General features: G+C 37.1%; 4 protein-coding genes across 4 annotated transcripts; all 4 read right to left on the bottom strand.

The window, feature by feature from the left end:
- Window positions 1–3,457: 3,457 nt before the first annotated feature.
- On the bottom strand, window positions 3,458–7,184 carry LOC119079899 (ubiquitin-conjugating enzyme E2 variant 1). The gene is made up of 4 exons (XM_037187988.1): window positions 6,922–7,184; window positions 4,473–4,615; window positions 4,277–4,402; window positions 3,458–4,190 (listed from the first exon to the last, which is right to left on the bottom strand). The coding sequence occupies exons 1-4, from the start codon at window positions 6,944–6,946 to the stop codon at window positions 4,050–4,052; spliced, it is 435 nt and encodes a 144-aa protein (XP_037043883.1). The 5' UTR covers window positions 6,947–7,184; the 3' UTR covers window positions 3,458–4,049.
- A 781-nt stretch (window positions 7,185–7,965) lies between these two features.
- On the bottom strand, window positions 7,966–8,917 carry LOC119079898 (peptidyl-prolyl cis-trans isomerase B2-like). Its single transcript, XM_037187987.1, has 5 exons — window positions 8,784–8,917; window positions 8,494–8,715; window positions 8,305–8,430; window positions 8,170–8,246; window positions 7,966–8,109 (listed from the first exon to the last, which is right to left on the bottom strand). Exons 1-5 carry the CDS (start codon window positions 8,848–8,850, stop codon window positions 7,999–8,001), a joined length of 603 nt encoding a protein of 200 aa, XP_037043882.1. The 5' UTR covers window positions 8,851–8,917; the 3' UTR covers window positions 7,966–7,998.
- A 5,654-nt stretch (window positions 8,918–14,571) lies between these two features.
- On the bottom strand, window positions 14,572–17,251 carry LOC119079897 (transmembrane protein 134). The gene is made up of 4 exons (XM_037187986.1): window positions 16,953–17,251; window positions 16,671–16,809; window positions 16,450–16,588; window positions 14,572–15,340 (listed from the first exon to the last, which is right to left on the bottom strand). The coding sequence occupies exons 1-4, from the start codon at window positions 17,026–17,028 to the stop codon at window positions 15,131–15,133; spliced, it is 564 nt and encodes a 187-aa protein (XP_037043881.1). The 5' UTR covers window positions 17,029–17,251; the 3' UTR covers window positions 14,572–15,130.
- Window positions 17,252–21,404: 4,153 nt separating this feature from the next.
- LOC119079896 (tonsoku-like protein) lies at window positions 21,405–26,324 on the bottom strand. The gene is made up of 9 exons (XM_037187985.1): window positions 26,157–26,324; window positions 25,796–26,056; window positions 25,568–25,733; window positions 25,274–25,501; window positions 25,002–25,201; window positions 22,892–24,940; window positions 22,793–22,820; window positions 22,559–22,731; window positions 21,405–22,479 (listed from the first exon to the last, which is right to left on the bottom strand). Exons 1-9 carry the CDS (start codon window positions 26,167–26,169, stop codon window positions 21,461–21,463), a joined length of 4,137 nt encoding a protein of 1,378 aa, XP_037043880.1. The 5' UTR covers window positions 26,170–26,324; the 3' UTR covers window positions 21,405–21,460.
- Window positions 26,325–26,584: the final 260 nt, after the last annotated feature.

The following is a 26,584-nucleotide window of genomic DNA, read 5'->3' as shown; positions in this document are numbered from 1 at the left end:
CAACCGAAGACTTACACTGTACTTACAGAAATTTCTCGAGGTACACAAATCGTACATGGTCGTGTGGGGTATCATTTGAAAGGTAATTTTATGTGCTGCTTTTAGGCCACGCGGTAGTCATCTGTTATTTATACAGTAACGACAAATTAAATGATGAACTGAACATGTTAAGACTAATGAAGTACAAGATTCACGTTTTTTATGTTAAGGCAGATCAAGTTAAGGCACAAATTCGAATCTAAAATCGAACCCATTTTCCGTTTACAAACTTTGAAGGTTAACAGCTTAAATTGAGAAATGGCACCCCGAAACTAGTTTTCCTTCACATACACCTTGCTTGTTATACTAAAAAAAAGTTCATTCAACATTTTGTATGGATTTTCTTATTAAAAACAATCGAATAACTTACAGCTACAACGAATGTAATTGACCAACAACATTGTTTGATGCAGCACTAGCTATTTTATCATTATTGAGATACCTAATCACTTCAAGATTATTACAATTTAACACAATCATTCCACTATCTTACTAAGCCATTTGTCAAGTGTGAAGTCTCATCATCTGTTATCATTATAGACAATAATTGAAAATAGTAAGATCACTCTGGTTCGTCTATTATGTAGCATTATGTAAAGAAACAAAATTAAGCCAAATGGTTGAGTTTGCTAATTTTCAGGCGCAACCATAGAATTTTGTTAAATCAGTTGGATCAAGCGACTGTATTGATAATGATCATAAGTATTTTGCTGGCCTCAATCAAGAAATTTAATAAAAATATGCAAAAGGTATAAGTTATAAACACATTCGTCAAAAAATAATGTAAAAAATGTTCTCTACGCTCATGAAGCTACAGATCAACGTATATGCTGTACTATTACAATATTCGTTATTCGTTGAGTTGGTATTTCTGCATCGTGGTGCTACGGCTTACGTGCACCTTTTTGATTATGATGATTCATCTGTTTATGTTTCCAAATTCTAACTCTGAAAGCGGTCCGCATTAAACATCTCTTGACTGAAGTGTTTTCAAGACGACAGTTTATTTTTTTGGCTTTCTGGCGGACATAATACAGAGATGAGAAATTTTTGTAAATTCAAATCATCCCAATAAAAAACACATTAACATACTTGATAGGCAGCAAAAAAGCAGTTTACTCACTAACGGATTGCGTTTATTAATTTGTTTGTCAGCATTAAATTCTTCATTGAATCAGTCTCTTACAAATTTCCATTCAACATACACACGTATTCTATTAAATATAAAAGGCAGATTCTCATTGTTCTACATTTTGACAAAGGATTACGCTTGGTCAAAGCAAAACCTATGATTAAAGTTGAAAGTTCAAATTGAGTCTGGGTATTCTAAAGATTGAAAAAAAAATTAAAGGTGTAAACTGTTTTTCATATTGTATAGATAATAGATATTGTTATTCCAAATCGCTAATATTTTTTTCACAATGCAGGAGCCTCAAATAATTTCGTGCCACTATGAATTTACTTCGCGCCACCTTTCTGTTAATTTTCATTCATCAAACATTCTGTGCAATACCTATTCCCTGCAACCGCAAAGTTAACGTACAACCTGGGCTTTACTGCTGGAATATAGCCAAAGACAACAATATTTCAGTAGAGGATTTGCTCATCCTTAACCCAGGGCTAAACTGCGACGCACTCCAGATTGGTCAAGTTATCTGTGTCAGTCAAGCCCAGAAGTCGTCAACGACAACGTCGTCCGCGGCAACAAATTCCATTGTTATATCGAAGGCAGAAACTTGCAGATTAACAATTATCAAACAAGGCGATACATGTTGGTCCATTAGCTCGGAAAATGGTATCACAATTTCAGAGTTACAAGAACTAAACCCACCAGGAGTCAATTGCGATGCTCTTCAAGTGGGTCAAAAAGTTTGCATCGGAATTTATGTAGAACTGACCAGTAAAGGCTATTCGGTGCTAAGAATTTAATTTCAAAAGTTGTGTTTAGTATTAATAATTAAATCAGTCAACGCTTGAAGTTGAATCAGTGCAAAACTTAATGCTTTGTACGATTGTTTCTTGTTTGGTGAAATAAAACTTTTCTCAAAAATTCCAACATTTTGTCAACTGCCAAAAACGGAGTGTTGAAAATGTTCGTTGTTTTTTGAATTACAAGACGCTCACTGATATGAATCATTGATCTGACAGAGCATTAACGTTATAATTCAATAACGGAATAAAGCAATCACCTGAGTACTTACTTGTCCTAGTTCTCTATGAGGCCACCTAATCAGGCATACCACACTCGCTTTTATATGTCAAAATTTGTCTAATTTATATCCGCAAGTAATTTCGATTTTTTTTTAACGAAAAGTCATAGACGGGAAAAATTACTGACTTACCCTGTAAAAATGTAGAAGTCGAACTCCAACATGTAAATGTCATTTGAAACCTAAATTACAGTAATGGTTACAACTCACCCATGTTAGAGATATTATACGTACAACCTCACTCTTCTATATACCGAAAATGAAAATGGCTCTTGAAGCATGGAAAAACTTATTTTTAAAAGAAAGTTTCTTCCATAAAATATTCTCTGGACTATCCTGACTATCCTGGACTATCCTGAATGTAAATAGTTCCATGGATAAAAAATCCGTTTATTCAGATTGAGTCTTTGTTTGGACGTTCTTAACAGTCACAATAGTCTTTTGCTGACAACTGTGACTGTAATATTCATTTACGCAAAACTTTGCGACGGGTACATTACGTCCTTCCAAGCCGAAGGAAAGTCTACCGACTACTTGACTTGCTTGACTCCAAGCAAAAATGTTAAAACTTGGGTGAGTATTACTCAAGTTAACGTGGTAACAAGGAAAAACGTATGGGTGTAGAATTACTCCCATCTCGCTGCTCCAATATTATTCATCTACTTGCTCACTGGGGGTGTCCAAAGTCGTATGGGAAAATAAAAGTGTCTATGATGTTGGCGGACCCGCGGATCAGCTGGTCATAGAAGTTTGTTTTCCGCGGGGTACGCCAACTTCATCGGCACTTTTATTTTTTGGACCCCCCCCCCTATGCTCAAAACAGTTGAAACAAATTCATGGATTTCCCTGACGTCGACCGTCCCTTAAAAATGGTCTAATATTACTTTGAACCTGAATTTTCATTTGGTTGGGGTAAAGGGTTAGAAGTTGAATGACTGGATACTGCAGATCTGAAACATATTCTGATTCTAAAAACAGTTAGATCCGAAGGGACAAAGACCCGAGAAAAATCTGAATCACTCAATTTCGGTCCTGAATCATGTTTCTTATTTCAACCGCCAGCCCGAAACTAATTGTATGCCGCACTGCAGTTTTTAATAGAAACTGACTGGAAATTGTTTTTTTTTAAGATAAAAGCAGATTTATTAATCAATTTTTATTTATCATTACAATATGTGTTTTTAATTAAATATTCAAATTTTTTTTCATTTTTCTTTTACTTTTCCAATTGAAACATAACGTCATAAAGCCTAAAAAGTGTCAAATTAGAATTCGATATGAAAACAATAAATTGAAAATGAAAAAAAACCTACGCAATTGTATATGAATGGGTAAAAAGAAAGTGAAATGAAACTAAATTATGGAATAATTAGAAACGCAACGAATTATTATACATTCTGTTCAGTCGGAATGACAATTTACGAATTTTCAAATGATGATCAATTCGAATTTTCACAAATAAAAGAGCGAGAGAAAAAGACACATTCAGTTCATGATTTGCTGCTTTTTTATGAAAGAAATGAAAATTGTTCTAAATTACGTTTCAAATTAAACAAGAAAAAAAAAATTCCAAACGATTACCTCCTCTCAAACAGTGTGGCATCGAACAAGAACAATTTATTATAAATAGATTTTTTTTTGTTTGTTGGTTGTTGTTGACGAGTGAAAAGGAAAAAAAAAAACTTCAACACCATCTTAGTCGAGGCGCATTTCTTTTTCTATATCAAAACAGTTCTCGTTCAAATTTTCTTCTTCATTTTAAATCAAATTTTCTTCAGCGGAAAAAAATCATTCATTTCTTTAAAAACAACTTCCCTCTGGAGGCTGGCCCAATTTTATATTATCTTTCATTGTCATAATTCGTCGGATTTCTTGCAACATTGATTTGATAGTGTATTCACGATTCCATCGCGACAACATCGGAACCAGTCTGTGATCGACCTACAAACGCATCAGACAAAAAACGGAAAATTTTAACTCTTCAGTATCAAAAAAGCGTTTTCTAATCTCCCATCAGTGACACTTACCACTCCATTACTTTGATTAATGCAATTAATATTAATTTTTGATAAGAATCTAAGTGTTGGTGGTTCATCTGGATATGATTCGCCGCATTCTATTTTTAGTGAATATATTCGATTTTCGTACGGAGTCTGGAAGTAAACGAGAAAAAAATCGATTCGAATCACACAAAAATCGACAATTCGGTGCCGTATTGCATACCCGTGGCGGACCGATGATCATTCCTGTCCAGTGAGTTAAGGTCATGTCGTCGTCATTTTCAAGACCCCAAGAAATCGTGCCATCACCAACACCCTTTTGGCCTTGTTCCAATTCCTCGAGAAGACGAAAATTTCGTGGAACCACTGTAAAGAAAATGATGCGAATCAAATGACAAAATTTCAGAATGTAAACGAAGCTATAGACTGTTATGATCAGAGCGAGAAAACCGAAGACTTGCCTTGGGGCACTTGTCAAAGTATTTGCTTCTCTTTCAACGTGGTACGTTGAGAGCAACAGGACAGAAGACCAATTTATTTTAACTTTCCTTGGGGTACTTGTCAAAATATCTTCTTCTCTTTCATCATAGCTCCTATTATTACAGTCAATAAATGGTCACTCAAGATGTAATTTGTGCTTCACAAGAGGTCACACAATATGGAAATGTGTGTAAAATAACGTTTTTTATATGTAAACGAACGCTGCGCATCTCTGCTTTACAATAAACCTATATTCGTAGCAAGCAATTGAGTTTCTGTTCATTTTGTGAAGTAAAAGAAATGAGGTTTTCCACCTTCTACGAAGAAGGAGGAAAGCAACATTTTCAAGACCAATGATCGAGCAATTTCGACAATTTTGACAATTTCGAGCTGAACATGTAATTTTGATTTAGTTTATTTCATTCCCATCGCTCCAGCCTGTTTGAAGACCAAAAACAAGTTGAAAACACTGAAAAATATGGGTCTCCTGGAGCGACATTTTACTTCAACTAACTTTATGGCTTGCAACAGAATTTATCTGGGGTTTTTTAAACGTGGAATGAAAGAGGGTAAGTCCAGCTACAAACCCTATAGTCAGTTCCGCGGATAAATTCTGTTACAAGCCAGTAGCACTGACCAAACATTGACCATATTTTGAGTCATAAGTCTAGAACGGGTGGCGGCCCATACCGATGATTATACTCTTTATGAAGGTCTGCCAAAGGCCTATATTCCTACAAATTTTCAACTTTTAGAAACATGTCTATCTTGAGCTATCACAAAAAAACTGTTTTCACCACCCCTTGACATGCTATAACTTTTCAAGAGTTCACTCCGAAAATGGGAAACTAACAGAAAAACTAAAAGATCCCTATTTCTTAGAATTGAAAGACGATTCTAACGAGCTATAGCTTGCCTGGATCGCCGAACCGTTGTATTTATTTTCACCAAAATTGGTTCAAGTTTTGGCGATATCACTCTTAATCTTATCTTACGATAGGAAGAAAGACTCGTACACGGATAATGTTAGATGTCGAGCTGGCCTCAGGTGTGAGCAAAATATTTGCGTTCTCTTTTTTTTTTAAATATATCTGAAGCGATAAAAAAGTATGAGCACAGAGAGCAACCAACGTAGTGAGGTTCAGTGACTAGCCCCCAAAATTTACGAAGGAAAATGGTTGTTAAATGGAACGGTTTTCTTGAACTAAATCTTCGTTAGATGAATCATTTCCTGACGACTGTTTTGATCTTGGCAACCTTCCAAGACTGGTCTTCTGTTTGGGTTCTCCAAATTTCTTAACACGACGGAACAGCGACTAGATTTTATAAGTGATTTTACACGGTATGCGTGCTTCTCTTTGCTGCTTACTAAGCACATATATTGTCCTTCCAGCAGCACTGTTGAATGTGGAAGGCTGTTGAATGAGTTTAACGATCAGTAAAATTTAGGATTCACCGGTATTCTCCGCATACACCTGACTCTGTACTTTAAAAAATACTCAATATCAATGATATGTACTATGGTTGATGACTCCCTCCCCATCTAACACAGACAGTCCGCGACCTCTCATTATAACATCGATGTCACTCAAATACAGAAATGACAGTGACAGTCAACTGACCTTTGACTTAATACACTGCTTCAGGATCAATATCAATTAACGAAAGAAAAGGAAATTGTAAACGAAGTCATAAATGTTATAGTAGTTGTTAATGAAGTTAGGTTGAATCACTTTACGTTTACTTAAAAATCGACTCATTTGTGGTAGACCTTAGTCATACAAATTCAAGCACTTCAATACACTAGAGGACTGTGCGCTAATTGTTGTCAAAATGCATAATCCATGTGGGTCAGGTAGGCTGGCCTTGATTGGTAATTAAGAAAATTTAATTGGATTACCCTTTCACTCAATTTTCTATGATCAGTCCACATGCCAACATATCCATGAGTGTTGTGCATGATTTGATAATTTAAAATTGGCTTATTCCTTGACGTTGTTTAATTAAATTGTTACATGGCTATGCGAGTGCGTGCACTGCGAAAATAATTTTGATCGATGACTCAGATCGAAATTTGATTTTTTCTCGGAATTGTCACCGACGTTTACGAAAAATCCATTCTGAATCGAATGGATCACATCTGGCGATTTATTTCAATTAAAAAAATTAGTTTTACAATAAAAAAAACTTACCAACACCGGTGGTTTGGTTCGCCATTATGAAAAATTAATGCGAAGGATTAAAGTTGCCGTGTAACACCACTGTTGTCGAATATATTTATCGTATGTGTAATACCGCAATTGATCTAAACTGCGATATTAAAGGATTTCGTCGAATTACAGCACTATTTAATGGCACCAATCAATGGTAAAAATCCAATTTTCTTAGGTTCTTTTTTAGTTTTTCGCTAAAATTTCACATCACCTGAACGAAGTTGGAAATGAATCGATGTCAGTAGAGACATAGGGTTGCCACATCGTATTCTTATGACATGGCGCGTGAAAAATTTTAAATTATTGGATGTTGTTCACCAACTCTGCGTGTCTAAAACACCTTTAACTTTAATGTCTCGCTATTTCATACGTGATAAATTGTAAAAATGCTTCTTATGAAGCTCTTATGATTGCAATATGCCTTACTTTTTAGACTAGAAACATCTCTGTCATTTGTTTCACGTCTCTTACTGTTACCGCAATAACAAATGCTACAAGGTTCAAAACAGTAATTTATAACACGGAAACAGCTGCGGAAGATCAAGGCCCAGTGCCGAAAAATGTCGCAAATTTATCCGGAAAGTCATAAAGTCATCCGTAAAGTCAAAAAGTCAAGTCAAGTCACGGAAAATACCGAAAACTCACAATAAGTCAGGAAAAGTCAAGAAAATGTCACGTAGTCATGAAATTTCGCCGATATCCGGAAAATCACAGATTTATTAAGGGGTTCTTGGAGGGTGGAACATAATTTAAACTTCATAGAGATTTTTGGAGTTATTAAAGATTCAATTGTGATGACAGCACTGACAAAGCGTTAAGTAATTTATCCCTAAGTACTTAGGTAAAAGACTGTCAATCTCTTAACCGAATGAATTCGCTACTGCTGACCCCGGCATTGCCTCGAATAAAAACATTACGTTCGACTCTTTTTTCACTTGCCCACAAATAAACTTTAGATTTTGTCGCTTCATTTTTTTTTAAATTACTTCCTATGTGCTACAAACAGTAACGAAATTCCATTGCAAAATATTTATTGACTGATCATCGTTGGTACAATCACATCGGAAGTGAGCCACATTGCCGTATGATCGAAGGTATTATGGGTCTATCTGAAGCATTAGTTGGATTGTGTTCGATTGCCGTTACGAATTCGAAACCCTCAAGCACCTGAAAGTAAAATACCTCAAATATATTTAAGTGTAATCATAAACATTGAGACTACAATACCTTCCCAAAAACAACGTGTCGCCCATCTAACCATGGCGTGATTATTGTAGTTATAAAGAACTGACTACCATTCGTATCTATTACGAGAGATATTGTACATATTTTAAACTGCTTTTCATTTTGTCAATTTCATACCTGGACCACCATTAGCCATGCTAATGTAGCCGGGACCTGAATGAGGTACAAGGAAATTCTCGTCTGGAAAGCTAGGACCGAATATACTAATCTGACCCGTTCCATCACGTTTAACTATGTCACCACCTATTTAACAAAGTTAACATACATGCTGATCAATATTTGGTAAAATAATCATATTTTTAGTACCTTGGATCATAAATTGTTTAATAACCCGATGGAATATGGTGCCATTGAAATTATACCGATTGTTATCCACCCCTTCCGTACAAATTGTAGCGAAATTTTTCACTGTAAGAGGGACTGTATTTCCGAAAAGCCCGAAAACGATGCGCTCGACCTTCGATACACCGCCAATAGTAACATCGAAAAATATTTTCTGCGTAACCTCTTCTAAATCCTCCTGTTTAACTAATTTTTGAGTAAGAAATTAATTTTAGTAAATATGGTTTCATATAATCGTCGCCTCATATCAATACCTTCAGTCGCGTATGTGGAGAAGAGAAAACAAAAGACCAAAACTGAAATAAGTACAACGTGCTTCATTTCGTATAGTAAGATAGAAGAACACTAAAAAATGTATAAAACGAAAGACTGTATTATGTGTGGCTTATCAATGTATGAGCGAAGAAACCGATTATCTACAAACATTTTGTGATTATAATTTTAATTGAAATTCAGTAGAGGTATCCCATAACCATATAGAAACGATTTTAGTTATCTGTTATCGAGAACGACGTCCAAAATAATAATCTAACGATACAGTGAACGACATCTCAAATGTCTCACTGCAACGCACTGCTCCTAGCACTCCTAGCATGAACACTACTTTGACAAACGTCGAATTTGGAGGCTTTTGTGATGAGAGCTACCGCTTAAGATTGATTGTATTGTGTGTTTGAACTCACACAACTAAAACAAGTCACCTATCTTCACGAAAGAAACGCAGTGCCTACTGTGACTTCATCAGCCTCCAAATATTTCTTATGTTCATGCTAGGAGCAGTGCGTTGCTCACTGCCATTTTTTTCAGAGAATGTCATTGTGAATTTGCAATGACACAATAAAATTCTCATAAAAATTTGACAGTGAGACATTTAAGATGTCGTTCACTGTAACTAATAATCAGGTGAATAAATGTAAGTGAATGAAAGGGCGGTATTTGGAACAACGGAAATAAGATGTTAAATATTTAGATTGGGGTACTGTCTGTTTGTTGACTTTGGTGGGCAATTTCAAATTGATGATAATTGAATGATTGAATGTCCATTCTAGTACTCCTTAACATGGTATATGAGAAAATTTTTTACATAATCCGATATAGGAGAATGGAGTTTAGAAACTAAGGGTAAAATCTATTACAATTTAGTACTTTTCTTCATCAAAAGTCTGCTGTCCCTGAATTATTTTTTCATGAACAAACTTCCCTGCTGTGACATTTCATGGAAATGAATCAATGTTACACAAAAAAATAGTTCAGTAAGAATGAATTACTATAAAAAAATGTGGCGCCTCTACAGGCCAACCGACTAGGCGAATACGTTTGTAACAATGCCGGCACATTAACTGAATTCATTAATTTAATTTGAATTTTAATTTGATTATCAATTTTGGACCCAGCCTTTTCTTGAAATTTTATTCTTAAAATTACGTTAATTTCACAAACAAAAAAACCTGAAATAAAATATAGATTTTTAGAAGAATTTTATGTTAAAAGGCACTGATTTTGGCGTGTATATGGCAGATATAATAAAAATTCGTCTTTTTTGGAGTGGAAGGTTCGGTATATAGAAATATCTCAATGAAGTCTGTCATATTAGAAAAAAAAAGTATGACTCGGGACAGGTCAGGTCAGGGCAACCTGAATTAAAAATTTTTACTTGACCTGCATTTACCTGAAACCTGAATATCAGTAAAGGGATAGAGCAGGTCAGATTTCAGGTATATCTTGTTTTTTTTTTTCAGGTAAATTCAGGTTAGTTCAGTTCATACTCAGATATTTTCAGGTCGACTTGAATTTCAGTATTAGATCAAGCTATGCCTGATCTGAGTAATTAGTCTTCATACCGGATATGTACTAAAGTAGTCGCCAACTTTCTCGCCAACCCACATAATGCAACTCTTTCCATTCAAAATCGTAAAGGCAATTAAAATAGTCAGTTTATTTTGAGGCGAAAAAGTTGGCGACTATTTCAGCCCGGTGATTTTAAACTTACAATGAAATCTCGGATTATTTTCCAAGTGTTAAGAATCTTTTATGAGGTCTGCTTGATGGTTCAATGGAACTGAAATCATCTATTTCCATGCCGAAATGCAGGTTATCGACTGGTTGATATATCTGTCCACGATTACATTGAAAAGTGATGTTGTCCGTATTCGTCACATCAATGAAAATATAGCCTTCGAATCGGCCACCGTCACATCGCCATATGGCTCTTACGTGGCACTTTCGTTTTTTTTTTGTTGAAGTGCCTCTGAAGATTGCCCTTTCTCGAAACACTATGAGCTGCGGTGATACCATGTCGAGTGTACATGTACCACATGTACAGTATCTCGTATCTGGCGGCGATCTACCCGTTGCTGTTGAATGGAAATTAAATAGTTCAACCTTGAAGTCTTATCTCGAAACTCATACGGAAAAACGCGGGATACGAATAAATAATTTAGTTATTGATCTAGTATCGGCGAAACATGCCGGTAAACAATGACATAAAAGACTCTATTCAAGTGCGTTGCTCTATTAAATCATTGCCGGCAAATATACGTGTTTCGCAAAGAAAGCGGCTGTATTCGCAGAACATTCGTCAGAATTAATAGTAAACAGTCAACCACAACGACATTTATTTTAAGAAGAGAAAATTGATGACCTTAAATTTGCCTACCTACCAACATCCCCATATTATTCCGTTCTCACCACAACTTTTAGTTGTGCAACTTTATCGCCTATAGAGAATACGACGAAAAATGCTAATTTCACTAAAATTTATGTCGGGATCAAAATTATGCCCTTTAGTGATGTGGCCCTCGATATGGAAGGAGCTCATCAACACTATTTGTGTGTTGATATCTGAATTGTGCTGTGATTAATTCAAACTAATTTGGAAAATGAGGCTCGTCTGATCAGCACCAAGCACCGTAAGTATATAAAGAATGGATTTCGGACCGTCTTCACATTTATTTAATTTTGTTCATGATAGATGTTACTAAGTACTACATGTACATTTGCTCCAGACGTTCATACAAATTGGAAATTTTTTCCAAATGTTTCACAATGTGTTTCAATAAAAGACGAGTGTTTAAAAGGCCAATATCTGTTAATTTTTCATACAGTTCCTCATTGCGATCGTTGAAAGCCTGCATAACTTTCCAATATTCTCCTTCGTAGGTATCATTAAAATGATCTCTAGCTCGGCGCACCTTTTTCCTTTCACGTACTGTTTTGTCGTACTCTTCTTTTCCTTCACGCCACTGAAAATTATATTGTTCCATACGTGCTTTTTGCTTCAAAAGAGTCTCACTCCAACTATCAGCATCAGCCAATTCACTTTCAATTCCTTTACTTAGACTTACTAGTACGTTCAGTTGCATCGTTCTAGGTTGAACAAAGAAACAATTTTTAAACAGAAAAGAATACGAATTTTACAAGAACTTTCAGATTTGTTTGTAAGTTAACTAAGTTAATTTCGTTTCACGTAAATAAATGCTCAGTCTGCTGGTGAATTTTTGGGCCACAAATTTCAAAGTACACTGCTGAGCGACAGACAGTCAGGTGATCGGCTGACACACCGCTATTTAATTAATTTTCATATATTTATATAAAGGTTTTCAATTTTCGACAAAAATGTTTCTTGATCATGAACGTTGTGTTAGGGGAGTTCTTGACGCAGTTCCTACTTCTTAAAAAAAGAAGCGACCAGCGCCAGGAACAAGGCAACCATATATTCGCCTATTCGGTTGGCCTGTAGAGGCGCCACATTTTTAATAGTACTTCAATCTCACTGGACTATTTTTTGTGTAACAACTCGTGAACTCAGCCTTGCGTTTTAGCTTACTCTCAATTATTTTGTTTTATTCTTGACACTATACGTCAACAATCAAACAAAATCATTGAGAGCCGTCTAAAACACAAGGCTGAGCTCAAAAGTTTCCAAAACCGTTCGAAATGATCGAAAAATTCGGTTTTTAAAAGTTCGCAGTTTTTGGAATTTTTTGGAAATTTTGGTAAAAATTTCCAAAAATAGGCACTGTTTTCTATTGAAATTTCAATTGTCAAAATAATATGGAAACCATTGATTTATGATATCGAGAAGGTCTCTCAGAAATTTTACTTTTTCATTTCTTTTATTGTTTTGATTAAATTTTTGTGTTCTTTTTATTATTCATGACAGAAAAAGTAACGAAAAATTAAAATTTCTGCGAGATGAACGTACCTTCTCGTCATCATAAATCAATAGCTTCGATGCACGACAGAGTAAAATAAACCAGGCAGTAGCGGTTCATTATTGAAACATCAAATAAGGGACCTAATACACTGTATGAAAATGAACTCGAATGAACAATGATATAAATTGAAAAATTTTATTCGCAAAAAATATTGGGCTACTAGATTATTCAGATCCCCAGTCAAATCAGCGCTCCTGCCTGGGTAACTTTACTCTGTCGGGCTTCGATGTCATTTTGACAATTGTCATTTCAATAGAAAATGTATTTGGCTGAGTGGTTTGGTTTTGTAGAATAATCACTGGAAAAGTGGAAAAATTGAGCTTTAATTGAAGCAAATTGTGTTGATTCTTTAACACTAACCAGTACGACTAGCTACCAACTAGACTCTAGTTTCTTCGAATAGGATGTGAACTTTGGGGGATTTGAGGATAAACACTTAATTCGGGCGTGTTGCCCTTTCAACGTTCGTATTTATTCTGCGCATTTGCAAAGCACAATCTATCGTTTATATTTTAACACGGCAGAGTAAAAGTAACCCTGGCAGGAGCGGTTGATTATTGAAACGTCAAATGAGTGACCTAATACACTGTATGAAAATGAACTCAAATGAACACTGACATACAGTGAACGACATCTCAAATGTCTCACTGTCATTTTTTTCAGAGAATGTCATTGTGAATTTGCAATGACACAATAAAATTCTCAGAAAAATTTGACGGTGAGACATTTGAGATGTCGTTCACTGTACATTGAAAAATTTTATTTGCAAAATATATAGGGCTACTAGATTATTCAGGTCCCTAGTCAAACAAGCGCTCCTGCCTGGGTTACTTTTACTCTGCCGTGATTTTAATCGCCGGCTGCGATCGACTTGCTGTTGGAGTTACAACAAATTGATTCGGTGTTTGAAATTATGGAATGTAATGTGGATTGGATTTATTTAAAATTATCGATAGTGGCTGGGTTACAATTGTTAGCCGCTGTACTTTAAGATTTTTTTGTGAATTATTCAAGTCATTGCAGAACATGATAATTTCCATTTTAGCAAAATCTCAGTCTGTGTGCCTTGTCTTATTCAATAACACACATTGTTGAATTGTGATGATCTCCCAGCCTATTATCTTGCTCTTAAATAAATTGAACATACTTCAGTCAGTCAGTTCTGTGTCCAAGTTTACATCAGCTAGGTAGTTCATTTCCTATAACATACTGACACACGCGTTTTTATATACGCTGCTTTTGACTACTGATACCCATGTAAGTATCCAAGAACCTGTACGTTCAATTCAATCTTCTACTCAAAATTGAATGCCACTGACTGTAATGATTTCTGCGGAAATTCTCCTTTGCAAAATATAAGACCACTGGTCCCGTACCGGCTTAAAAAGAAGACAACAGACGGTTTTTCTTAGAGTGTTTTCAGTATTATATTTAATTTAAAATAAATAAAAATTTCCATAATTTTAAATTTTAAGTTCCTAACGACGGTTTTCAATTAAATTCAAACGTTTTCATGTGAACGTGTGTTGACACGAGTACAGGAAAACAAACGAAATCTTACAGAAATACAATTAAATGATAAGTGGATTACATAAACTAACTGAACGAAAATGATCAAAGAATGGGAACAATTTTTTTTTTACTTATTCGTGTGAAAGTCTTTGGAAAAGGTTGAAAAAAGAACAAATTTCTTAAAAATACAAAAAAACTTTTTTTTTTGTTTAAGCAGCGCAATTATATCAAAGTTTTCCTTGTTTATTGTTTTTCTTTTCTCTATCAAAGTTTTAGTAAAAATATACCTGCACTAAGTATCAATCAAGATCAATTTTTATGTTATATTTAAGGTCAATATAATAGTGTGATTGGGTGAGAGTGTAATTAAAAAACCTCTTGAGATATTTACAGATATTCGTCGACAAAATTTGATTTCATTTTCTTGTTGACCAATTTTCTTTTTTTGATGCTATTTTTATTAAATAGAAGAGTCATAAACGTGTGCGACATACGACTGTTATGCCATAATGACGCTGAAGACAACATCATTACAGTATTAGTTGAACAAAAAACAACAAGAAAGTTCTGTTGACAAACATATGGCCATTCGAAGGTAAATTTCAGATTGTGTCGTACGTTACATTACAAATTATTTCAAACAAAAAAAAAAATGAAAATTATCAAATGCACTCAACAAATTTCGAGCACTGCATATATATATTCCATGTTATACGCGTCTTAGATTATAGTTTGACTCTTTTAGCAATGCTTTTTTTCCGAGCAGTAAATAATGAGCATTTTTAGTATTCAAATCAGTCGAAAAATCTAAAATCTAAAACCTACATCCGCCCACAAGATGAACATAATACGTGCGCCGTGTTTTTATGTTTTTATGTAAACAAAGGTAAATGATAAAAGTCGAAACCGCGATGACCTCGAGCCGCCAGCCAAATGTACACGACGTGATAGGCACCCGGTATGAAACAGATGAATCCAGCTACTAGAAACACAGCCCCTTGACTACCGTTTTGTGGATCGGCTATGCAATAGGCACCCATGACAACCAAACCTGTACCGACCAGTAATAATGTGACGGCGGCCTATATCACGGAAATCGGATAAAAAAATTGTTTTGTTAAAATTTGGTGATAAGAGTTGCTGTTGTAGGTAACGTGATTTTGTTGTGTACATTTTTCGCACGTAAATCTTTTTATTATGGAAATTGCGTCTTACGGAGAACGACATTCTTTCTATGAAAAATTTTAACTCGTTGTTGATAAGCACAATTACTCGCAAGCTTTCGTATTGGGAGCATTTGAGAATTTTGAGAATGGAAGGAAATATGTTGGAACAAGCTCACCGTGGCAAGATTTATTTTCTAAAGAATGGAAATCCATTTGATATGGATGCCGTTTTGCTTGATGCAGACTCTGGTTGAAACGAATTATAAACGAAATGTCTGTTCGGAGAACTGTTGAAGATGCTACTCGATATGGCAGCGAGGCCAGTAAAATATTTTAAATCTGATTGACGAATGATCCAATGTAAGTTCACCCCTTCAGGACGTTAGTTATCCAGACAATCTTGATCCTTGCTAAATAGATTTGAAAGACTTTCGATCCAAATAGATATAGGTCAGTTATTCGAAAGAACTTTGTCAATTGGAAAACGCGATTCCAATGGCTGTCCAGTAAGGGCAAGGTATTATTCCGATAAAAGCACATCACGGTCTACTTTTTTAGTGCATGAGAATTCAAATTGTAATTATAAAAACTGCTGGCTTTGCGTGGTGCGTTTTCGTCCGATTTTATTTACGAAGAAATAAACGAATCTGGTGAGTTTTCTTCTCACAAGAGGTTACCGAGGTCATGCAAAAAGAACAGAAAAATCAGATGTTTTTTTCAGGGACAACTTTCAGAGCACCAAACTTGTCTTTTGTTCGTGACCACTCGCAAATCACGCAAACAAAAATGTATTTCGCTATTTACACTTTGGCCTTGACAATATATTAATTGATCGAAAAAAATGCATGAATCGAATGACCGTGGTAAGCACTTTTCTGTGACTCATCCATTCACTCGCCCGTCAAGGCACCTACAGAGACGGTAAAACATTTACTAGTTCCATGCTACCTCTCTTTATGCGAAACTGACTGTCTCCACCTACACTCCCACATCACTTTTCACATACGCTCATCGAATCAACTCACCAAAACTGTTCGCCAATTTTCCCGTACTTTCGGATGCTTCCAACACAATGTGTTTGTTTCGGCATTCGAAAGGTTTCCATATTCTTGAATTAGTGAATCAGAATCCCGACTAGTTGTGTCATCACCAGGCTTGTATGTTCTAATCAAAACAGGAAAATGAATCAATCAATCACAATTCGATGCATACATAATGCCTAATCGAATGAATATTAATGATTTACCGTGCATCATTTACACGTATTGTAACATCTTGCGGTGTTGTGACTCTATTTTTTGATTGGACGGGTGTCGTTGATACAACTGTTGAACCATACACTTTAATACCGAGAGATTCATCTTCCTCGTCCTCTTCGAACGCATCTGGAACACGGACAATATCGGATTAAAAATCATTCGGAGAATGCGCTGATCAGATACACCGATCATCCGCAATAAATTATTATAATTTCGTCGAAACAAGATTACGGTTGGAATGTATTTTTAGTTATTACTTATTCACTTACCGTGAATCGAAAAGCGTTTATTTTTATTATTTCGACTGCTATCGGCTGTAGCACTGTTATTATTTTCCCGAGCCATCGCTTTGTGTTTTATTAGGTATTAAATCTAGACTAACGCAATGAATGGATTTATTTTAAAAATGGAAAAAAAAAATTATTAAAAATTCAAGAAATTTGCGTGTTGTGTGATGTATTTTTGTATTTTAATCTTTCTTTTTCTTCTTGTTCCTGTCAGAATGTGGTCTCTCTACTTCTCCTACTTCTAATAATATTACCAGATGAGTACCGTCAGATTTACAGGTGGCGCTGATGGTGACCAATAGAGCCACAAAATAAATCTACGAAAGGCGCGATCAATTTGAATATTTTCACATATAACATGGTGACTCAGGTGGTACACGGAAAATTCGTGGATTTCGATTAAGGCTGTGGAACTTATAATATAGCTGCAAGACTTATAAAAATATAGCTACTGAACGCATATTCTATTAATGTTGGTAATTTACGTGCAATATGAGTTACACAACTATATTATGGATCACACAGCTACATTATGCACCGACAACACATGTTATAGCTAGGATTTGCATATTTTGGCTGTGTACTCTATGTCATAGCTGTGTAACGCATATTTGACGTATGAAAAATATAGCTGTGGGCTGCATATCAGAAAATCTATGGGACCATGCATTCAAGTCATCCATGCTGATATTCAATGTTAATAGATAAAGAAAAATCGCACCAAAAACTGTTCTAAAATAGCTCAGCTGATTATAATGAGGTTTCTTCATCAGGTTAATGGTAACGCCTTCAATAGTAGGAATCCGTAGAGACACAGACGAATGAAAATATCAGAAATTTCACTACATTAGAAGACGAATTAAGTAATTAGCCAAGTATTGCTCCTAAAAATCAAAATCGTCATTTCACAGAAAATAATTTAATTGGCGATTCTTCACGCAGTTTCATTTCACTTTCTTTCAGAACCTTAAACCATTCTCCAAGTGACAACTGACAACTGACAAAATGCTAAATATAAAAACTGCACACTTGAATTAGGCTGTGTGCCGCATAATATAGCTGCAGAATTTATATTGTGGTAGCAACGCTTCGAAATAAGAACGTGTGTTAAAGCACAAGCAAAGTTAGCACAACAGCAGCATAGGTGACGGTCGGATTCTCGGGTTAAGCATCAATCGGCGCGGTTAGTACTTAGATGGGTGACCGCAAAATTCATGAAAGTTTGGGAAAAAAAGTTTATTTCTCGTGATAGATTTGAAATGTGGCTCACAACTATAATATAAATTACACAGCTATTTTAACTACAGTCTTCGCAATATGCATTTCACAGCTATATGCCAAAAAATGGGGGTGCTAAGTCCACTTATAGCTCTCACACGCATATCAGGATTTTCCGTGTAGGTCTACAAGGTATTACATGGGATCTTGCGAAAGTTCGTTTTGGTTGAAAATCTCATAGATTGTTAAGAATATAATATCCTTTCAGGATCCACAAATATTTTTTTTCGCAAATTTTGTTCGGAGGGATTCTTTTGAAAAATCGGACCCATTCAGGGGCGCTGACTTCTAAGGACAAGCGAGGCTCGGGCACCACTACTCAAATGATGAGCACCACTACATCTTCCCAGTTTTACTTGAAGAGCACCACTACTTCCAGATTCGCTTGTTGTATGAGCACCACTACTCCCAAACACAAGTCGGCGTCCCTGGACCCATTTCGTCTAGCATGGAAAGGTCTTGGACTGATGAATTCAAAACAAGACTCAGATGGTCCTCGGCTACCATTGATTGCTGGTAGCAGGTCTTTCAAGGTCGATAAATGGGTGTTTTTAAACTCGTTTCACGGCTGTTAAATATGTGTGATCTGGATGTGAGTGGGTTCGCTGGAAAGCTGAGGTCAAGTATTTTCAAGGCTGCCTAGTTTGATAAACTTCAGGGGAAAAAATGATAAAATTGAAGTTGGGTGAAAGCAGGCAAAGTCTATAACAGGTCTGTGTCGGCAGTGATGACTGCTAATGTGCAAATAACATGCTCTCCGTAACGTATTTTCACTAAGGGTATGTGTTAACTAAAGAATTTGCTTTAAATCATCTTCGAATTTTATCCGCCATTCTTGGCTAAAGTGTTTGTGTCTTGTTGACGCATTAGTTCAGAAAACAGATGAAGTAAAAGATTTTTTACCAGGAGAGACTTTTCACAATCACAAGAAAACCAAGTACAAATGCTGTTCTACGTATTAATTTAAGGCTTATTTTCGGCATCATACTGTGATTAGTTTGACGAATTTTAAATTTTAGAGACAGTGTTCTCTCCTCCTCCTCCTAGCAAAAAAATGTACATGCTACATGAGTCGAAAACCGTACTTTTCAAGTTTCAAGCACTTTTTTCGACGCTCTCAGCACGTAAAATCCATCTCGGCTTCACCTCGGATCAACAAAATTTACACAAAAACTCTACTTTTCATGTTTTTATCCCTAGTTATGTAAAATACTATTACAATAGTATCTGCCGCTTACCATCCTTTTTAACCGATCGTTAGCTGAAAAAAAGTTTCCATCTAGGTGGAAAGTGAGCTTCGTCTCACCAATCTTTAAAGACGGAGATAAAGCGGATGTGTCGAACTACAGACCGATTAGTATCTTGTGTGCTGTTTCTAAAGTTTTTGAGAGACTGGTTTTCACCATGTTGTTTGATCAGATTAATCATAAAATTCACCATTCTCAGCACGGTTTTTTCTGTAAGAGGTCAACACAGACGAACCTGATGGAATAAGTATCGATGTTGGCAAACAATATTGCGGATGGTGGTCAAGTTGATTCAGTTTATACGGATTTCACGAAGGCTTTTGATAAAGTGAACCACGGACGCCTGATTGGTAAACTAAAGGGACTTGGAATAAATTCAAACCTAGTCCAATGGTTTGCGTCGTACCTCAGGGATCGTTCGCAGCTGGTGGTAATTGGTCGTTCATCGTCCAGCAGAATTTTTCCTACCTCAGGAGTTCCGCAAGGATCAATACTTGGCCAGCTCTTATTCATAATCTTCATCAATGATTTACTCACGTCTCTATCTGCAGATTCTGGACTCGGCTTTGCTGACGATCTGAAAGTCTTTCGCCCAATCATCAATGAGGATGACTGCCTACTCCTACAAAATGACCTAGAGCTGGTTGAGCGGTGGTGCAGATCGAACGATATGAGTCTGAACCACAAGAAGTGCGCTGTCATGTCATTTACGCACAGTCCCAACAAGATCTCATTTCCATACATGCTATGTGGCCAGGTTATTGACCGAGTGCGATCAAAAACCGATCTTGGAGTCATTATCGACGAGAAGCTGTCATTCAGCGATCACGTTGATTTCATTACGAGGAAGTCATACCAGCTTATTGGATTTATCTTCCGCTGTGGCAAATATTTTTCCGATCGGTCGAGCTTTGTGACACTCTATAATTCTCTTGTTCGTAGCAGACTTGAATATTGTTCGTCCGTTTGGAGTCCGTTCTATCATAACTCAATCGATCAGTTGGAGCGAGTGCAAAAGAAATTCTCGAGGATGTTTTTCTACAAGTTTAACATGGAACGACAATCGTACGACAAGAGACTACAACATCTTAGACTTCATTCGCTGGAATCCAGGCGACTGGAAAACGATGAAATGATCCTATTCAAATTGATTCATAGCCGAATCGATTCTAAACTTCGTCACCAGCTTTCGTTTGATCATCGTACTAGATCCACCCGACAAAGGAATGTGTTCTACCTACCCAACATTAAGACCAACATCCAGAGGAACTCACCGATTTTCCGAATTCAAGAGCATCATGACTTGTTCTTCTCCGATTTGAATATTATGGATGCTAGACTTTCGGTGTTTAAGGAGCTCGTTAGAGACACTTTCAGTTACTAATTTTTTTATTATTGTTTTTCTGGCAAAGAAACTTGGCATTGTACTTCTGATTTTCTTGTATTTTCCCGACTAACATATTATTGGGCCCCGGCCTGTTTGTTTGGTCGTAAAACGATTAAAAATAAAATAAAATAAATAATTTTTGACCATTTTAAAAGCAAAATTTTGGTAAATGGAAACTGTAGGTAAAGTACTGAAAGTAAAAGTTTTTTCTACAGTGTGTTTGTGTGTGTGTGTGTGAATTTTATTTATTTATTTGAATTTTATTTGCGAATCTTGGCTAAATTTTGTGTCTTCTTGACGCATAAATTGAGAAAACAAATGAAGTGAAAGATTTTGTAGCAGGAAAAACTTTTCACAAGTTAACAAAGATACGCTTACCCGTATTAATTCGAGGCTTATTTTCGAATTTTGAATTGTGGAGACAGGGTTCTATTCTCCTCCTAGCAGTAAAATTTCCATGAAATGAAAACTGTAGGATTAAGGTGAAAGTAAAGGTTTACTGGATGTAGAAACGGCAGGTCAAACGGTTTTGCATAAATTTATTGTTTTCTAATTTGTTCGATTACATTACAAATTCTTCACCTTTCGCTCACTGTGAGCGTGACACAATTCTGACGAACTTTAACGTTGGCCACGTCGCCGAACATCCGCCTCCATATTTCGTTAATCCATTCTAAATCATTCGCCCTCGTCACTGGATCAACGGTCATCCGGATGTGCGCAATCGTACATTGTCCGCTGACGTAAATATTGTCACCAATTTTCGAATACAATTTCCAACAGCCGTCCAACTCCAATCGCTTTGCGGCCAAGCGCTCCATCAATAGTTTTAACGTCATGTAAGTGAGACGTCGATTTTCCATTAGCCTCAGGACGTTTAAATTTTTTGTTCGTTCGAGAGCTTGTAATAACAGCCATATGTCACCGTCCTCTAGGTCTAGTCCCGACAGATCAAGATCACGTAACTTTTCACACGTTCCAGCATTCAAAAAAGCAACAATTGATTCCATAACTCCTCGATCTGCACAGCTAAACGCTAAATTCAGTGACACCATACGACATGAATTTAGCTTCTTCAGCAGTCGATTGAAATTGGCTAGATCGATGTGATTGAAACTGATGTCCATGTCTGTGATCTGGGAATATTTGAATGATTCGTTCGGTGGATCGGGTAGATCTGTTATGTCCGTAGCACATAGCGACAGTTTTTTCAGATTTCTAGTTTTTGCTAGTAGAACGTTTAGCGAAGGAATACTGTGGTTTGTCAGTGGATTGAAGCTCAGGTCCAGCGATTCAAGATCGGGAAATTGGCCGGCTGGAATGGATGCAAGATTCGTGATTCCCTCACGTGTTATGTAGTTCCCTGATAAGTTTAAGTTCTTCAGCCTCGTCAGTGTCGGTAGAATCGTCGCGAAAAGTTTCAGAACTTCGTCCTCCAAAAAGTTGTTTGACAAGTCAATGGATTCAAGATTTGACTGATGCTGAAGCGATTTGAATATGGGCTCACTGGAAAGTTTGTCCAGGGACTGATCAGTGATTTTGAGTTCTTGTGTGGCTTGTATAAGTTCGAGTGTTGATTGAACGGATTCAAGCGGCTCTGAAAATGGAACGAACACCCACTGTGCTTAAAAGGCTTGTCTCAAGGCTGTAATGTGATACAGAGAAACGAAATTTACCGGTTTTCAATTGCTGACACACCTCTATGTATCGCTTTGATATGTGCGGTAGCTTCCAATCGAGAACTGTTGACGAGATAACTTCGCCGAAAGTGACACTGATGGGATCATCGTTTTCGAAAATAGCTCCATCTTCTGTCATCAATCGTAGTATCGGTCTTAATCCCTTCAAACTGCGGGTATAAATAATTGAGCACACAAAACCAACGAAAGGAAATAGACGAAAAATCTTACTTGTAATATCGACGAGCTGCTTCTTCGGCTAAATGAAAGCAAGCGAGAAAAATCAAGGTCTTAAGACAATCCAAGTGCAATTATCTGAAGCATACAAACCTAACCATCCAACTGTTAAATCTTCGATATTGCTAACTGGGACGTTTAAGCTGTGATCCTCAACTTTAACTTTGATTGAGGCCATTTTGGTTGCGACTGGCGATGACTTCTTTGCTGGAGATGCTGTCACCGGACTGTAACTAACTGATTTATCAAGAAAACAACCTGTCGATTGAGTGGTCTTAGTGAAACCAGTGCTCAACAATGTCGGTTGCCTGCCCGTGATGTTGCTCCGATTTCTAGAGTCACTCGATGAAACGCGACGTTTGCGGTTCGATGAAGATGACGTGGCAGCATTACTCATCAAAATGTCGAATGCATCGTGCGAATCATCATCGAATATGGCGTATGGGTCGACGGTTTCATTGTCCCACAAATTCACCGCAATATTTTCCTTACTTCGATCGGTGTCGCTGTGATTGAGTTTAGTTTTTGACAATGTTTTCGCTGGACTCAATCTGTTCACATCACTGTGCGAAAAGGTGCGTGTTATGAAAGACAATTTTCGCTTCTTTTTCGTTTGTACGTCTTCTTCGAGCCAACTTTCACCAACTTCGTCCGTAGTCAAAAGACCAGTTTTCCTTTTTGACTCGACAGACTTTGCTGGCGACGGCAATGAAAGTCTGCTGACCTTACGCACGTTTTCGATCGCTGTACGATATTCGTTAGGCCCATCTATGTCCGTTGATGGAAATTCTTTGTTCATTATTTCGTCGACCGTTTCCGCTACGGTCACACATTCATTATCGTCTTCTGAGTCACTGTCCACAAACGCAGAGTTCCGAAGCGTTCCGATCCTACTGTTCTTTCTGTTACAAATCGTTCGATTGAGTGAACTTCCTGTACTTGTTACGCGAGAAGCGTTAATGGGAGATGTTAAATGCACATCAACACATCCAGCCGTGTTCAACATTTTCACAATTCGTTCTTTGATTACATCGTAAAATATTTGTTCGGCTGTGTCCAATGTTGCAGTTTTCTTCCATTTCTCCAAACAATCCAACGCCGTGTCATTAAAATCTGTACGAAGCGTTGGTTGAGCTCCATGATCCAACAACACTTCTACCACTTCTAAGCACCCATTCACGCAAGCATCATGTAATGCTGTAATGCCATCGCAGCTTTTACCTCCTTTGTCGTTAATAGCAGCACCACGTTCAAGAAGCACCTTCACAATTTCGTGATGTCCGTGATTTGAAGCCTCGTGCAAAGGTGTCCATCCGGCATGGTCACGAATATTCACGGGATGGCCTTGATCAATTAAACGGCCAACTTGCTGCATATTGCCAGATATACATGCCTGATGCAGTTGCGTTTCTCCTTTCTCGTTTCGTTTAACAGCAAATGATTGACCACGTTTCTTGCGTGTACGTGAACTGCTCGTATTTGCCGTTTCATCATCACAATCTGACCCGGATATGTCGCTCAAACAGATATCTTCTCCAATGTCCGGTGTATTTTTTTCAAAGTCACTGCCTTGGCTCTCTTCCGTGTCACTACCACCTTCGTCTGCATCTATGTTAACATCGATTCCGCTCATCTTCAACTCGTCGATGAGAATATCCGCGAGTGTCGTCATTTTGTGCTTCTTCCGAAGTGCAATCTGTTTCAAACCAATTTTTTTCTCCAATTTCAGATCGTTCAGTTTTTGTGCTTCAGTTCGTGCTTCCTGGTAAACATTTTCAACTTCCCAAAATCCTCTACCGGACAGGTCGTAGAGGTCAGCGATTTGAATTAGTGTCGCAGTGGTTTCCTTAGGATCGTCTTTGTTCAATTCTTTCTCTTTTTTCAGATAAACCAAAGCCTCATCGTATTGTTTCAGATCGGTGTACGTTTGGTACAGCGAAACGTAAACGGGAATGAGTTCCTTCCTGTCTAAGTGACCAGATTCAGCCATTTCCATCATTTTTAGGTAGTAATCGATGGCCTTTTCATAGTTCTGTAGAGCACAAGCTCCATCACCCATTTTCTCGTACAGATTTTTTTTCGTTAAGTAATCTTCGGAATCGAGAGCCAAAAGTGCATCCTCAGTGTAACATAATGCTGCAACTGTAAGCAGATGAGAAAGTTTTTGGCCAATTTTTTAAAAGAATAAAAACCATTTCCCTACCAACTCTCAACCGCTTCTCTACTGTCTCACGGTCATCCTTATTGGTACTCCTCAATTTGTACGCTTTATGAAGGACCTGTTTCGCGCTCTGAAAATCACCGGTTTTGATGAAAATATCCGATTTTGCAGTCAGCGTTTCGCACATCTTCAGCACCTTTTCTGGCAACCGTTCGGCTACATCCAAAGCCAAGTTCAACAGCCTGTCGAAAGAAATCGAAAATAAGATTTTGGTTCCAACATTGATTGCGTACCACCGAAGCCAAGATGCTCACCTTAAGGCCTTTGTGTTTTCATTTTGTCTCAAGTGGTAGAATAAGGCCGCTGTGACATAGCATTGATGCAAGAGTTCAAATAGTTCGTTTTTGCGGCAGAGTGTCAGCGCCTTTTCCATGAATTGAATCGAATCATCGAAATCTTCCAGGCTTTCCTTAACGACACTAAGATTCAGATAGAGACGAGCTTCCATGTCAACGATTTCCATTTTAGACAGTCCACGTAGCCTGAGGCAAAGCAATTTTTGTGTGTGTGTGACAAAACAATCAGGAGCGTTAACTAGGAAAATTTACCCTTTGCACACAAGGAGGCTTTTCAAAAATGCCTTCTCGGCTTTTTTCAGTTGTGGTGTGCTCTCTTCGACACCAGTAAGACTTTGTCCATGTAGCAGATGTACCCTTCCAATTGTAGCATATGCACGTTGTTCTTCGATTGCATTCTGTGCAGACTTTGAACATTCTGAAAGATCAATTTAGTTGATAAGATCGCGATCGAATGCGTCGGCATGATTACTACATTACCCAGATAGATTTGTTCATGTTGCAGTGACTTATCGAAATCCCCCAAGAGCATGTACATTTCTCCAATCATTCGATGTGACTTGCCAAGGTCTACATTCGATGAGCCATTAGATTTGTGAAGGGTTGCAGCCTCCTCGAAGTTTTTCAACGCATTCTCGTAATCCAATTGCTCGTTATAGTATTCACCGAGATTGTGACACGCAATGGCCAGTTGATTCAAATCATTGTCTTCTTTAGCACGACGTTTCCTCTTTAGAAGTTCTACAAATTCGTGGATGAAGTTTTAGGTTCAATGTTTCCCGCCGTATGTCAACCAAATTTGATTTGATGCCATTAAAGCATCTTATCTTCTTAGACTTACTCTGCTCTTGCATGCTGGAACGTTGGGAAAATTCGTGTGATACAGGACAGTCGAACACAATTTTAGAATTTACATAAAGAACGAAACATAATTGCCTGGGTAAGAGCCCATAGTGGATATAAACACAGGGTTAAAATGCAATGTTGATGTTTATTCAGTATTCTTCTTCTTTTTCAATTTTCTTTTGCTCAACCATCCATGGAGGGTAGAGATATCGACAGTATATAAAGTCCTATCGTCTCTATTAATAATCGGAAAATTTTTTCGAAAGATCGAAGTCAGAATTCCCATCACACTGATTTCGAAATTTTGACTTTTCTTCCAGCATTTCCCTAAAAGGGCCTTCGGGTTTCCTCTTTGAAACGAATCAAATTGATAAATTTACAGAGAAGTTACAAGTCTAATGTGTATCACATCTCTGGAATAAA

The sequence above is a fragment of the Bradysia coprophila genome, unplaced genomic scaffold, assembly GCF_014529535.1.
Source record: "Bradysia coprophila strain Holo2 unplaced genomic scaffold, BU_Bcop_v1 contig_350, whole genome shotgun sequence".
Classification (NCBI taxonomy): Eukaryota; Metazoa; Arthropoda; class Insecta; order Diptera; family Sciaridae; genus Bradysia; species Bradysia coprophila.
The sequence above is the reverse complement of the archived record's forward strand: the minus strand, read 5'-3'. Positions and strand labels throughout refer to the sequence as shown.

Bases quoted from the DNA above. Each gene is read 5' to 3' on its own strand.
- LOC119079899 (XM_037187988.1), bottom strand. From the start codon at position 6,946: ATGGCGAACCAAACCACCGGTGTTG. The intron at 4,616-6,921 runs GTAAGTTTTTTT...TTTTCTTTACAG, and splicing joins GAACCAAACCACCGGTGTTG to TGGTTCCACGAAATTTTCGT. The intron at 4,191-4,276 runs GTAAGTGTCACT...ATGCGTTTGTAG, and splicing joins TTAATCAAAGTAATGGAGTG to GTCGATCACAGACTGGTTCC.
- LOC119079898 (XM_037187987.1), bottom strand. From the start codon at position 8,850: ATGAAGCACGTTGTACTTATTTCAGTTTTGGTCTTTTGTTTTCTCTTC. The intron at 8,716-8,783 runs GTATTGATATGA...CTCAAAAATTAG, and splicing joins CTCCACATACGCGACTGAAG to TTAAACAGGAGGATTTAGAA. The intron at 8,110-8,169 runs GTATTGTAGTCT...TTTTACTTTCAG, and splicing joins GACACGTTGTTTTTGGGAAG to GTGCTTGAGGGTTTCGAATT.
- LOC119079897 (XM_037187986.1), bottom strand. From the start codon at position 17,028: ATGGCTCGGGAAAATAATAACAGTGCTACAGCCGATAGCAGTCGAAAT. The intron at 16,810-16,952 runs GTAAGTGAATAA...TCCGTGTTCCAG, and splicing joins TAAACGCTTTTCGATTCACG to ATGCGTTCGAAGAGGACGAG. The intron at 16,589-16,670 runs GTAAATCATTAA...TGTTTTGATTAG, and splicing joins ATACGTGTAAATGATGCACG to AACATACAAGCCTGGTGATG.
- LOC119079896 (XM_037187985.1), bottom strand. The intron at 25,734-25,795 runs GTAATGTAGTAA...TTGATCTTTCAG, and splicing joins ACATGAACAAATCTATCTGG to AATGTTCAAAGTCTGCACAG. The intron at 22,480-22,558 runs GTAAATTTCGTT...TTCCATTTTCAG, and splicing joins GTGTCAGCAATTGAAAACCG to AGCCGCTTGAATCCGTTCAA.